Here is a 13,425-nt window from a genome sequence, read left to right as displayed (position 1 = left end):
TTTACAATTTTTTAAAAATTAAAAACAAAATTTTCTTATTTAAAAAACGTATATTTTTTATTCAGAAAAACTATAAATGTTTTACAATTTTTTTGTAATTAGGTATCTACCTGTTATAATAGATAGATACCTAATAATATTAATTAATATTATTTATTTTTCTGACGAATAATTTTTTACACTAGTTTTTCGTTTTTATTTTCATTTTTCTTTTTTTGCATGGCCTTAAACGATATTTAGTTAAAATTATAAAAAATTTAGAATAAACAAATATCATTTAAGACCATGTAAGAAAATAAATTTTTATATTTATATTTCATTTTTTTATTAAATAATTTAATTAAATTAATTAATGGTTAAAAAAAAGCAAGAGACAATATTTAAATAGAAAAACATTTATTTCACAATCCACTGGCAATAACATTGATACAAATTTGTTTCATATATATATATTTATTTATTTATATAATATAATATTTCACATAATATTAACATAATAATATGAGACTATTTTTTAACTGTCGACAATGGAACTGAAAATTTGGAAAAAAGAGAAAAAAAACTTTTTCTACTTTTTTTAAAAGCAGATCTAAAACATTAAAAAAAGGGAAAGAAAACATATCGAAAATTATTCAGAATTTTTTTCGTTTACTCTCTTTTTCTTGTAATTTTTATTTAAAAAAGGTTTCTCAGTATAAAAAGTTCTTTTAATTTTTATTTTTGAAAAAATTAAAAAATTGTTTATTTCTAAAAAAGATAATAAATTTTTTTTTGTGTTACATTTTTAAAATTTTGAAGTTTTAATTTAGAATATAAATCTTATTATTCAATTTAATTAATATTAATATTAATAAAAACAAAATAATACGGATTAATGTTAAAATTAAAAGTTATTTTTCATGATGTATTTAAACAAAAAATAATTTCCATTTATTTTTTTATTAATTCAATATATATTGTTTTTTATTGTTTTATTTGTAATAATTATTTAATTCGGCGTCTATCGCTAGCAATTATTTAATATATTTTTTTTGTTTATTTATCCACATTTCACCGTTTATTTATTAAATTATTAAATAACAATTGTCCATTAAGTGTGACATGTAAAAAGGAATCTTTGAAAGTTTTACATATATATATATATATATATATATATATATATATAAAACTTTGATAACACACACAATACATGGTATTGCATTTTTTCTTAGTTTTAAATACACAACACACACCATTTACAAAAAATCGAAATTTTCGGATTATTTTTCTTTTCCATTTAATTGTTAATTGTAGTCATTAATTTTTAAAATTATATCCGATACAAAGAAATCTTATTCTTTGATCATTTACAAATTAATTTTGATATTATAATTAATTATTTCCTCAATTAATTAATTTTTTACTGTGAAAAGAGAAGATTTTTAATTTTGCACTTTTTCTTAAAAAATCGATTTTTTGTTGACATGCGATATATATTATATATACGGAGAGAAATCTGTTATGATTATTGCATGAAACATAACGGTTTTGTTTCATGCAATAATCATACAAGATTTCCCTCCGTGTATATATTATATTCTGATTAACATTTTCTATTATTAAATAATCATAAAAATAAAAAAAAGGAAGAACAATCGAACGCTCTTACAAAACAAGAAAAAAACATTAATCAGTCGGATTATACTGGTTATTAAAAGTCAAAACATAAATTGTGTGTATACATTATAATACAAAAGTGAACAAAAAGAGAAAATATTAGAAAATAAAACAGAGGATGTGTATGTATGTATGTATGAAATAAATGTTATGATAATGCAAAAATTAACAAATTTTTTCAATGTAAAAAGAAACACATTGAAAAATAATAAAAGTAATAATGATAAAAATAGGGAAAATGATAACGTGTATAGGAGTAAAATAATTTCGATATTTCTAAAAAAATTAAATCGTGTTCAATTTTTTTTTAGGAAATATCTTTCAATCCATGACTATTTTTTTATTTATTATTTTCTTTTTTCTTTCTGACTGATTTATTTCAAAGCCTTTTTGTGCGAGATAATTTTGCGGATATGTAGTGTATTTCTTTTTTTTTATGAATATCACAATTTCATATTACAAAAACTATATAATAAAATCGCACTATTATTTTTATAGTTTGCGAGATATTTTTTTCAAAATTTTTTTTTTTTTCATATAACTAGGCTTTTGTAATTCACAGCCGCTAATTTGCATCGATCTTTACTTTTTTTTTCTTTTTTTTCCTTTTGATGTTTGCAAAACTTTTTTTTAATTAAAAAAATTACGATATACCCTTTTTCTACATAAATTAAAAATAATTTCGAATTTATATGTCCTGAAATTTTGTTTATTTATTGAATATTGTATTCTAATTTTTTATGGAATAATTAAAAAAAATTTTTTTTTTTTATTGGAAAATTTTTCAAAGGGAAAAAAATATGAAAACTTGTCCTAAGACTTTTTCTTGGCAATTTGTTCATATTTTCTTGGATCCCAAAACCTGATGAAAAAGACTCAATATGAGTCATTTGAATATAATAATCATTATAACAGATGTGTGTTAATAATAATAATAATAATAATAATAATAATAATAATAATAATAATAATGGTCCATAAGTTCGTATAAACTGTAATTAAGAATGCATTCGTTAATGCCCTGATCTGACTCCAGTGAAAAAGAAAACAATAATAGTAGATTTTTTAAACTCTCTTTTAATTAAAATATTCTATTTTTAAATGAAAAATTATCCTTTTAATAAAAAAAAATCGTTAAAATTAAAAATAACATTTGTTAGGTAACAAAACTATTTACCTAACTAAATAATCATTCAAAAAAAAAAATGTATAATTAATATAGAAAATTAAATTAATCGAGATTCAATCAGTGGAGCAGATCAAAATAATTAATGCTTTTTTTGCAATTACTAACAAAAAAAATTTGTTAGCTATGAGTGAAAGAATATAATCGCGATGTTAATTAATGAAATTTATTAATTATTATTACGATATTTTTTTTTTTTTAAATATTAATGCCATCCTTTTTTTCAATATAAATATTTATGGAACTGCGCATATATTTAAGGCAAAGAAAAAAAGAAATTAATCCTCCTTTTCTTCTTTGAATAGCGTAAAAAAACGAAAAAATATCAACAAATACCTCGAATATCAAGAACAAAAAATAAGAAAATTCAAATTTTCATTATTCATATATGCAAAATAAAATTTTAATTAAATTTCATTTATTTAAAAAAAAATGTAATTTTAGTTAAATTACATATTTTTTATAGAATTTAAAAAAATTAGAACTTTTAATCAACTAATTTAAATTTGTTAATTAGATAAAAGAAGGCAAATTTCTATCTGTTCTATTTGAAAAAAAAGTGTTTTTCAATGAACAACTGAAAACTAATCTTCTAAAATATTGTACAATATTATTATAATCTTGAATATATTATTTTGAGCGACGTTTACACTTTCATGATAATACTAAATGCGTCATTTCCACTATATATTTACAATAAGAGAAAGAAATCTTTTTTATGTGAAAGACGTCGCGCCAAATCGATTGAAACTTTATCTTCTTGTTGTGTATGTGTCTGTCTTTTTTGTTTAAATATTTCTTTTTCTTTCTTTTTTTTTTTGAAGAAGAGGATATACAAATTATTGTTTGCCCACAATAATAATCGCGTTTTCTTCACTGACCTAAGGTTTATCATGAATTATCAATATTTAAACATTGATTACTTTCAATTTTAACTTTCCTAATTTGCTTCTCGAATTTCATTTTTCGAATTGTTATCAAAACTTTTTTTTTGTTTTTGCTTTTATTTCATTATTTGCAAATTTATTTTATTTAAATAATAAATTTATTTTACAATTTTTTTGAGAAATTACAAAAAAAAATTCAGTTTGAAAAAAACCATAATTTTTATTTTACAAACAATTTTTTAAATATAAAAAATTGTCTTAATTGAAAGAATTAAGAAGAAGAAATTCATTTAATTTTTTGTGATAAAACAATTTATTTTTTATATAAAAAAAAAAATGGATTAAATTAATAAAAAAAAAGTTCTAATGAGAAGCAAAATTAGTCAATAAATAAGTCTCATACTCTCACAGAGAGTGAGTTTTGTTTGTTTGTTTCCATTTTGTTAATAATTAGTGATGTAATATCGATGTTATTCTTCGATACTTAAGGCCAGGTCCAAGTGAAGCAGCGCCATCTACATTGATACTAAAATTTTGGAAAATTTTCAACAGCCTTTTCTTGTAAACAAGAAGGTAAAATGCTTTTTCCATTATGGATAATTGATTATTGGCAAGATATACACCAGCTAAAACTTTTTTTGAGTTAAAATAATAAAAAAAAATTTCATGTCAATAAATTAAATATGAGCACTTTTTTCACAAAAACTGTAACAGTACTTTCTCAGAAATTACAAACAAAAATGCAATTTCCATTTGGAAAATTAATAAACGCTAAAAAATACACGACCTAAGATTTACCAATCACGAAAATAACAAAAAAAAAAAGTATTTTAACATAACATATTTTACTCATTATGACAGCCATTTGGCAGGTTATATATGTCACCAGACGTTTCGCAGTTTTGCCGAAAGGAGGAAATTGGCGATGTTGCTAACCACCTGAAATACATAATCTACCAAAGGGCTGTCACAATTAGTAAAGCAGTATCAATATGTTAAATATTTAATAAAATTTTTTTTTTTGTTATTTTCGTGATTGGTAAATCTTAGGTCGTGTATTTTTTAGCGTTTATTAATTTTCCAAATGGCAATTGCATTTTTGATTGTAATTTCTGAGAAAGTACTGTTATAGTTTTTGTGAAAAAAGTCCTCATATTTAATTTATTGACATGAAATTTTTTTTTATTATTTTAACTCAAAAAAAGTTTTAGCTGGTGTATATCTTGCCAATAATCAATTATCCATAATGGAAACAGCATTTTACCTTCTTGTTTACAAGAAAAGGCTGTTGAAAATTTTCCAAAATTTTAGTTTCAATGTAGATGGCGCTGCTTCACTTGGACCTGGCCTTAATAGATCGATAAGTATATCGACACTAATTCGATATAATATCGAAAAATTATAGTATCAATACGTTCGATACATCAATATTACTGCGATTTATCGATAAATCTAAAATACCGATATAAAGGGAAAAATAATCGCTTTTGGAATTCGCAATGTTACATCACTTAATTTGTAATTGGAAGAGTGAGAAAGAGAAAAAGTATGCGATATGGGATATACCGAAAAATCCCTTTCAACGCACATATATATAGCAGACGTCTTTGGATTCGTCTAGTATAGTTTGAAGCGCGAGTGTAATTATTATTTGCCACACGGGAGGTGAGGGAGTTTTTTTCTCTAATAAAAATCTATGATTTTGGAAACATGGCGAGTATGGCGGCGCATATTTGTTGTGCATCAGTTTCATGTGGATGTAATGCCATGGCGGCTTGCACTTGTTCCTCGGGAAAAATGCTTGCTAAATGGTAATGTAAACGACGACGTGCATCGTGGGTTTGTGTTGTTTTTGTTGCTACATCCCATGGTGAGGCAGAAGGAAGGAGATTTAATTGTGGATCAGAAGCACCTAAACGTGGCACTTGCGTTAATGGTGCTGCTAAATTACCACATGGTGGCCAAGCACGATATGAATCGGGTGCTGAGGCAATTCGTGTCACGTGCTGATGAGGATGATGATGGAGATGATGCTGCTGATGATGCTGTTGCTCCGGATGGTCCCAACTGTAAGTTAATAAATTTACACTATTTTATAAAATAATGTAAATATGAGTCGCCGGAAAGTAAAATTCCCATTGAATTAACATGGCCGTCAGAATTTTATGTGTGCGGTTTTACTTTCCGGCGACTCGCATATATTGTTAATTTTGTGACCGGAAAATATAACCTAAAAAATTCAAGATCTTTGGTCATTTTGTATTATCACAGTTAAAAAAAAGTTGAAAGATCTTTTTATTTCTTTTTTGTGATTCGAACATGAAAGCAAATAATTAGGTCAAGTATTGAATATAGTTATAAGTTAATTAAAAAGAAGAGGAGTTACTTGATTGGTACTGGATATGCAGAATCGTTGCTCGTGTGCCTAGTTAGTGGTCGATGAAGCGCAGGATGTGGAGAATTAATTACTGCTGATTGTTGCGTAGAAGCTGAAGTAGTCATACTCTTTTGCTGATGATACCTACGTAGTTGATAGAGTCTCGGATCACAGACTGGATTCAAAGTCAGCTGCCTTTGCAACTTTCGGTGCATATTTGCTGGTTCTGGCTCAGAGTTTGTTACTCTCTGTGTCCAGCCAACGGCTGATGGATATCCTGCAAAGGAAAATTGTTGGGATTTTGTATTTGGTTTAGGATAATAAGATTAGGAACTCTAAAAATGCTTCTAGCTGCTCGCAAAAATTACCTTGAACAGTCTGTCCAGGAGTAACTTTTGGATAGACCAAATCGCTGGTGACATTCTCCACTGAGCGGCTTTTTGGGACGGACGAAGAGGAAGACTGAACAATTGATGATCTCGTTTTACACAATGGTTGATGCTGTGGTATAGTGACACTCGACGATGTTGTTGTCACAGCTGGTAATGGTAAACTAAGACTTGGTCCACGTGCCTGTAAATGTCGTTGTGCATGCTCCACAAGTCTTTCGGTTACCGATTTATGTGGATGTGGTCCACGCTCGGGATGACGAAATTTACACTTATTTCCGTAAGTGCATTTCTAGAAAAAGTGGAAGAAATTAAGTAATTGATGGTGATGATAAGAAGAAGAAGAAGAAGAAGGAATTCCTTACTTTGGCATACGGACAAGGTGGTGCAGGATCCGTTCTTCTAGCTCCCACCCTAAGGAAATTGTCCAGTGTCGGTCCACTTCTTCCAAGTGGATCGTCAGGTGGCATAAAACGATCATTAACAAAGCTATACATGAGTATACGTTCCTCAATGACTTTACGAAATTCCGGACTCTCTTGCGCTAAATCTCTATAGTTGTCATTACTGACAACAATCCCATCTAATTCCGCTGCCAATCTTAATATATAGCGGTCATCATAGCAAACCATTCGCTTGCCACCCACCAATCTTGAAAAAGGGAATTTCAAAATCCATTAACAAATTAAAATCCATTGTGACAAAATTTAGAAGTCATTATATTACCTGGACGGAGTAAAAACAAGGAGACGATCCCTCTCTAATTCGCCAAGGATTTCCTGTTCAGTGATTGGATTATCGGGTCGTGACGCTTCCTTTCGCCATTTTGGTACAAAAACAGTAATTTCACGATGTCCCCTGGCACGAAACCAATCGACACAAATTTTAATGCCCCTACATGAGAATATTTCTTTATTACCATGGCTCATTGCAACATTACTGCCATCAATGACAACAGGTCGAAAATTAGCAGATGTATTTGTTATTGTTGTTGTTGTTGTCATCGTCATTGTCGAATGTCCGCAATCATCGACTGATAAATCCGTCGACTCCAGTAAACCATCAGCCTCGTCTGGACTGTCAGCAAGTTTTGATGAACAAGTAGCACCAAGCTTTATCAACTCAGCCAATAATTCATTTTGTCCTGGATCGGGACCCAATTTATGTAATGCTGCCTGAACCAATCGTTCAGTGTAGCCCAATTTTAAGGCAAATTCCACTCTTGCTGTGTAGCCTGAGCAAAGAAGAATTCAGTTAGAATTCCACATTGCTATGATAAGAATATGAACACGATTTTAACCGCGACTAAGTATCTACAGTTAGCAATGTAGATTTCCATTTTCATCATATGCGGCTAATGTAGATATCTATACTCTATCAGCTATCGGTCATATAGATAAAGGAGAAATCAACATTACCGACATGTGGTAAGATGGAAATATAATTTATCGACCGATTAGTTACCGATTGTAGGTGATTAAAATTTTTTAAAGAAATATATATATTACCTGGAGTTTGGGTGGGAGAAGGACCCTGTACTGTGACATATTCAGCGAATTCGGCCGCCAAAGTATCGGATGTTGTTCGCGACACATCAGAATGTGTGGAGGACGAAACTTGTGATTCCAATTGGGGATGAATCGATGACGAGCCCAATGAGTCTTCGGCCTCATAATCACTATCATAAGATGAGTCCTCAGCATCGGCACCACTTCCGCTACCCAAAACCATGCAGTCAACATATCTCTGCATAAAAGCAAACCAAAAACAAATTTTCAAATTCCAAACGAAAAAAGATCCGACATTTTAAATTTATTAATTATATTAGTTTATATAATTAATTTCAATAAAAAAATTTTTTTTTTTTTAAATAATTAAATTACTAATTAAAGGTTTGTAATTCATTGTCCAGAAAAAATTACATTTATAATTTTTTTTTTGTTGAATTATTAAATTATTAAAAAAAAATTATTGAATGACAATTTTGCCTAGAGGTGCATTTTTTGCTTATGAAAAAAATAAGTTTTCCCTGATCTAGTTTTTTGTATGAGATAAAAAAAAAGAGGTAGAGGGACGAGAGATTGAATCTTATATGTGCAATGTCGGATTACAAGTCGCGATATCGTCCTTGTATCTCCTTGACTATATCTCGTGAATCTTATATCGATAAGATATAGAGATTTCATTTGTAAGGAAAGTGACTTTACTTGCAAGAGAGAGAAAGAGAGAGACGTGCAGACGTAGCAAATCCCGAGGATACATCAAGATTTATGGGCTTTACACGCACGAAAGTTTTTCTTTTCTAAACATAGTCACGAAACGCTTTTCCTTCGTTTTCATTTCACCATATATTGTTGCATACTCGAAAAAACATCAAATTAACATTCACTCGAAAGTGTTATTCGAAGAATAATTTTCCATAAATATAATTGAGAACTTCAATTAATTTTATTTTAATTAATTCAAGACAATGAATAATTAATTTATTAAAAAATGTATTAATTAATTGAAAATTTAAGTAAAAATATTAATGAAATAGATATATAAGTATGAGTTAAATTGAAACTTTTGATATTCATTTGGATTAATTTTTAGTCATTTTGAAATAGTTTTGTTCTCAAATAGTAAGTTTTACTAATTTTTTATAAAAATCGCCGTAATTGATACATTTACCCTATTAAAAAGCCCGATGATTTCCCATATAGAATTTCAAGGTCCTTTTGTTATCAATATTTCGATAATTTAGAAACGTCTCATAAAGAAAAATAATAATAAATAAATAATAATAATAATTAGAATATCAATTAAAATTTATTAAATAAAACTTACAAATTTTTCAAAAAAAAAAAAAAAAAAAAATGCGAGAGCGGCGAATAATCATAAACGTAAATGGGGCACGGTTCTCCCAGGTAGACGGATGTAACCATCGGAGGAGATCCAGGTGAAAGTAGCCAGGGCGAGACGGAGATATCAGGGTCGACGGTACTACCTCATATAGTTGTATCAATATCGCAACAGGTGTTGTCAAACAAAAAAGACAGAAATATCTATGTAATCATTTTTATTCAAAATTAATTTTATGCGAAGAAAGGAACCTTAGACGCTAAAAAATTAAAGGTTATAATTAAAAATTATATTTTATTAATAAAACAGCAAAGTTGTTTTAAATTTCGCGCCAAAAACCAGTTGAATCGATTTTCATAATCGTAATATCGAATGATTATGAAATGTGACTGGTCGATTCTAATAATAATAAAATTGCTCCATTGGAAGTACCTATCCAATTAGGATGAAAAGTATTTTAAATAAAGATATAATTGCGTATATATGCATGAAAAATAATTAAAAATAATTTTAAAAAATATAGTAAAAGTAAAATATCATCAAGAAAGTGTGTTTCAAAGTGACTATATTTTCATAACGCATTATATATTACAAGACAAAATAATTTATTGATGCGAGACATGGAGTAGTATATACTCTCTAAATCTGAATTAGTAAAAATGTTTACTAATTTGAATTAGTGACTCACTTTTTGCTTCTGAATTAGTAAAATTTGACTAATTATTAGTAACTTTTACTATCAATTAGTAAATTTTAACTAATTCAGTAGCAAAAAGTGAGTCACTAATTCAAATTAGTAAACATTTTTACTAATTCAGATTTAGAGAGTATATATTAAATAAAATTTGATGAACGAGCGAGAATATATTCTTTTTCTTTCTGGTATAGGTAATTTTTTCAAAACTATATAGAATAGAAAATAGATGCATATTTACAAACGAGATTCTGGTTAGCATATATAAAATATATAAACAGCATGACAACCATAAGAATACGACCGTCATTCACGAACTCGTATTTGCGATGAGAATTTTATATATATGTATATAGAGACGAGAATATATAGAGCCGAAGGTCGTGCATACCCTATTAACGCAAATCTGTGCTCACGACCGGAACAAACTAATCCGTCGACATTCTTGATTTGTGCCAATTAGCAATTGCATGAGAATATTATATTTACAAAAAAAAATTGCATATAGGGAAAAAGTTTAACTTAACAATCTCCCTTTTGTAGGTAGTTATTACATATATGTATATATGTATATTGTTATAGTGAACCATTTACCTTAATTTTGAGGCTATGTTTAAAGAAATTGTCGCTAATTAACAAGATATTTGGTTACAAACGTGTCAATACAAGTAATTTGGAAATTTGAGGTGGTCATCTTTGTAAAAAATGCCACCAATTTGAACGATTATTAGTTTTTACCAATAGAATATCCGTGTCAGTATTGCCAACATAAATTCATTAATAACGAACAAATCACGTTCTATTATTTAAGTATATGCAAGTATTGCCAACGAAAAGTAAAAAAAAATTATGAGAATGTGAAACAGAAAAAAGTTCTATAATGAATGTACTTAACGCTATATACTTTTATTTCATCTTTTTTTTCTCGAGAAAGTGAGGTTATGTTCAGGTGCAAAATTGGCCAATTAAGAGCGCAGTAAGATCGAAAATTACTTCGACCATTAAAACAAAAAAAAGGGGGGGGGGAGAGAAACACTTTCGTGGAAATTCACAGTACCATTAAAATGGCACCTGTGATTCACATATAAACAAGAAGAATAACCTTGATAAAAAAAGGAGAGACGGTACACTAACCCCAATGACGACATACTATTATATATATATATATATATCTTCCTATATTACAAAAAGATATCGCCGCCGCCGCCTCCGCCGCCGCCGCTGTTTCAAGAATTCTTGACCTAGGAGGGGGGAGTCCCCCCTCCTAAATTTTGAGGTTATGTTCGTTTCAAGGCTCTGAATTTTGCCGCAAGTTCGCCTCCTTCCTCTCATTTCCCCTCCTCCGTCAAAAATGACCTAAATTTTGAGGTTATGTTCGTTTCAAGACTCTGAATATAGCCGCAAGTCCCCTCCCCCGCCAGAAATGACCTAATTTTGAGGTTATGTTCGTTTCAAGGCTGTGAATATAGCCGCAAGTCCCCCTCCCTCCTCTCATTTCACCTCCTCCATCAAAAATGACCTAAATTTTGAGGTTATGTTCGTTTCAAGGGTCTGAATATAGCCGCAAGTCCTTCCCCCTTCCCTCATCTCTCTCTGTATTTCCCGCCAAAAATAGGGGGGTTGGCGCGCGAAGCGCGCAGGGGGGCGTAGCCCCTCTAGTATATATATATATATATATATATATATATATCAGTGAAAAGATTTTTTTATAAATCGCAAATATTTTTTATTTCATACTTTTTTCATTAAAAATAAGTTACATAAAACATTTTTTTGAAATTCTCATTTGAAACTTTCGCCTATAATCAACGATATATTGTGTCACACGCACACGGATATACACATTCTCTCTCGGTAACTTCCGGGTTGAATATTTCACGCACTGCTCTTGTTCGGTCTACATTCACGCAATCAATATATATATACACTGGAATTCACATTTCAATAAGTGACACTTAATTTTAACTATAAACAAAAAATTTAAAAAGTTCAGAGTTCAGTTATTTAAAAAAATTAAATAATAATCAGAATTGACAAACTTCATGTGAATTATCTCTCTTAATTTGAATCAGTGAAATTTTACTGGTGAAATATCTAGAAGTCGGTTACTAAATGAATCAGTCAATCTGTATTATCCGTAATGGGTAAAACAGATTGACTGATTTATTTAGTAAAATTTTCACTGGAAATCAGTGATATATGACTGATTTTCAGTGAAAATTTCACTAAATGATTCAGTAACCGACTTCTAGCTATTTCACCAGTGAAATTTTACTGATTCAAATTAAGAGAGATGGTACTGGAATACTTGCCAAAATTGTTTTTATTGCATTTATAGACAGAAAAAATTCAAATAGTAGGCGGTGTCAGGGAAAATTGATAAACTTGACCCCTCTCTATCTCCCCCAAAAATTTCAAAAAAGTCAAAAATTTTATGATCAGGATATTTTACTATCAGGTAGGACAGAAATTTCCCCAAGTTTCACTTTTTTAACTCAGGACATTACACGTAAAATGCCTCATAAGTTGCGAGAAGTATAGGTTCTTTACAAATCTATACTCTCTTGATAGCAATTTTTTTTTAAAGAACTTGTCAGAGATGAGAAGAGCGCCATTTTCTCAGAAAAAATAATTTACATTGACCATCCTCTTTTTGGTTGAGCCAAACTGGTTTTTCAATATATTTTACCTGAATGGAATTATACAACTTTTATTTATTAAAATCTCGTATGCCTATAGCTCTATAGCTCTAGCCACATAAAGATTATTGCATATTTCCCATTTCTTTTATTTAAATTACTTTTTGCTTTAAATAGCTAAGTTTTGAGGTTTAGGTAGGATTAGGCCGAGGGGGAATTTATTACTATAGTTAAAAACGTGTACACTTGCGACTACCGCGATATTACACCTCACTCTCTAAATTTGAATCAGTGGAATTTCACTGGTGAAAACCAGTTATAAGTATATACCACTGGTTTCATTCAGTGAAAATTTCACTGATTCAAATTTAGCATATTACCCTTATTACAGAGTTTTTTGCGTTATTACAGCAAATAACCCATTATTACACGCGGTATTACACAAGTATTACAGGAAGAGTAAACACTTGACTACTTGAGTAAATTCCCCCTTGGATTAGGCATTATTAATAATAAATGTAAGGTTATTTAAGATAAAGATAAAAAACTAAAAAAAAAAAAAGGTAAAAGAAAATAACAAAACTGAGTAATTTATGTTGCATTTGTAATCATGTCACGTCATAAATGTGGGTTGTGACTTCCGTAGTTTTTCCATTACTTCATATAAATATATTAATAATATTTATGCGTATTTATTTAATTCTCACGCTGTATTCTTTATTTCCTTATTGGAATTATAAACATTGAAAGTTC

At 28.9% G+C, this 13,425-nt stretch overlaps 1 protein-coding gene across 7 annotated transcripts in view; it reads right to left on the bottom strand.

The window, feature by feature from the left end:
- Nucleotides 1–4,555: 4,555 nt before the first annotated feature.
- Nucleotides 4,556–13,425, bottom strand: part of LOC127289734 (probable ribonuclease ZC3H12C) — a 28,996-nt gene continuing 20,126 nt past the window's right edge. For all 7 annotated transcript variants that reach the window (XM_051317844.1, XM_051317848.1, XM_051317843.1 and 4 more), the window contains 6 exons: nucleotides 8,004–8,241; nucleotides 7,222–7,729; nucleotides 6,861–7,146; nucleotides 6,475–6,787; nucleotides 6,116–6,383; nucleotides 4,556–5,796 (listed from right to left, as the gene is read on the bottom strand). In XM_051317844.1, coding sequence (XP_051173801.1) covers nucleotides 5,424–5,796; nucleotides 6,116–6,383; nucleotides 6,475–6,787; nucleotides 6,861–7,146; nucleotides 7,222–7,729; nucleotides 8,004–8,241 — 1,986 coding nt within the window. In that variant the 3' untranslated portion in view covers nucleotides 4,556–5,423. The remainder of the gene's footprint in view (nucleotides 5,797–6,115; nucleotides 6,384–6,474; nucleotides 6,788–6,860; nucleotides 7,147–7,221; nucleotides 7,730–8,003; nucleotides 8,242–13,425) is intronic.

The sequence above is a fragment of the Leptopilina boulardi genome, unplaced genomic scaffold (genome assembly GCF_019393585.1).
Source record: "Leptopilina boulardi isolate dan_hultmark-lab unplaced genomic scaffold, ZJU_Lbou_2.1 LbouV2_5, whole genome shotgun sequence".
Lineage (NCBI taxonomy): Eukaryota > Metazoa > Arthropoda > Insecta > Hymenoptera > Figitidae > Leptopilina > Leptopilina boulardi.
The sequence above is the reverse complement of the archived record's forward strand: the minus strand, read 5'-3'. Positions and strand labels throughout refer to the sequence as shown.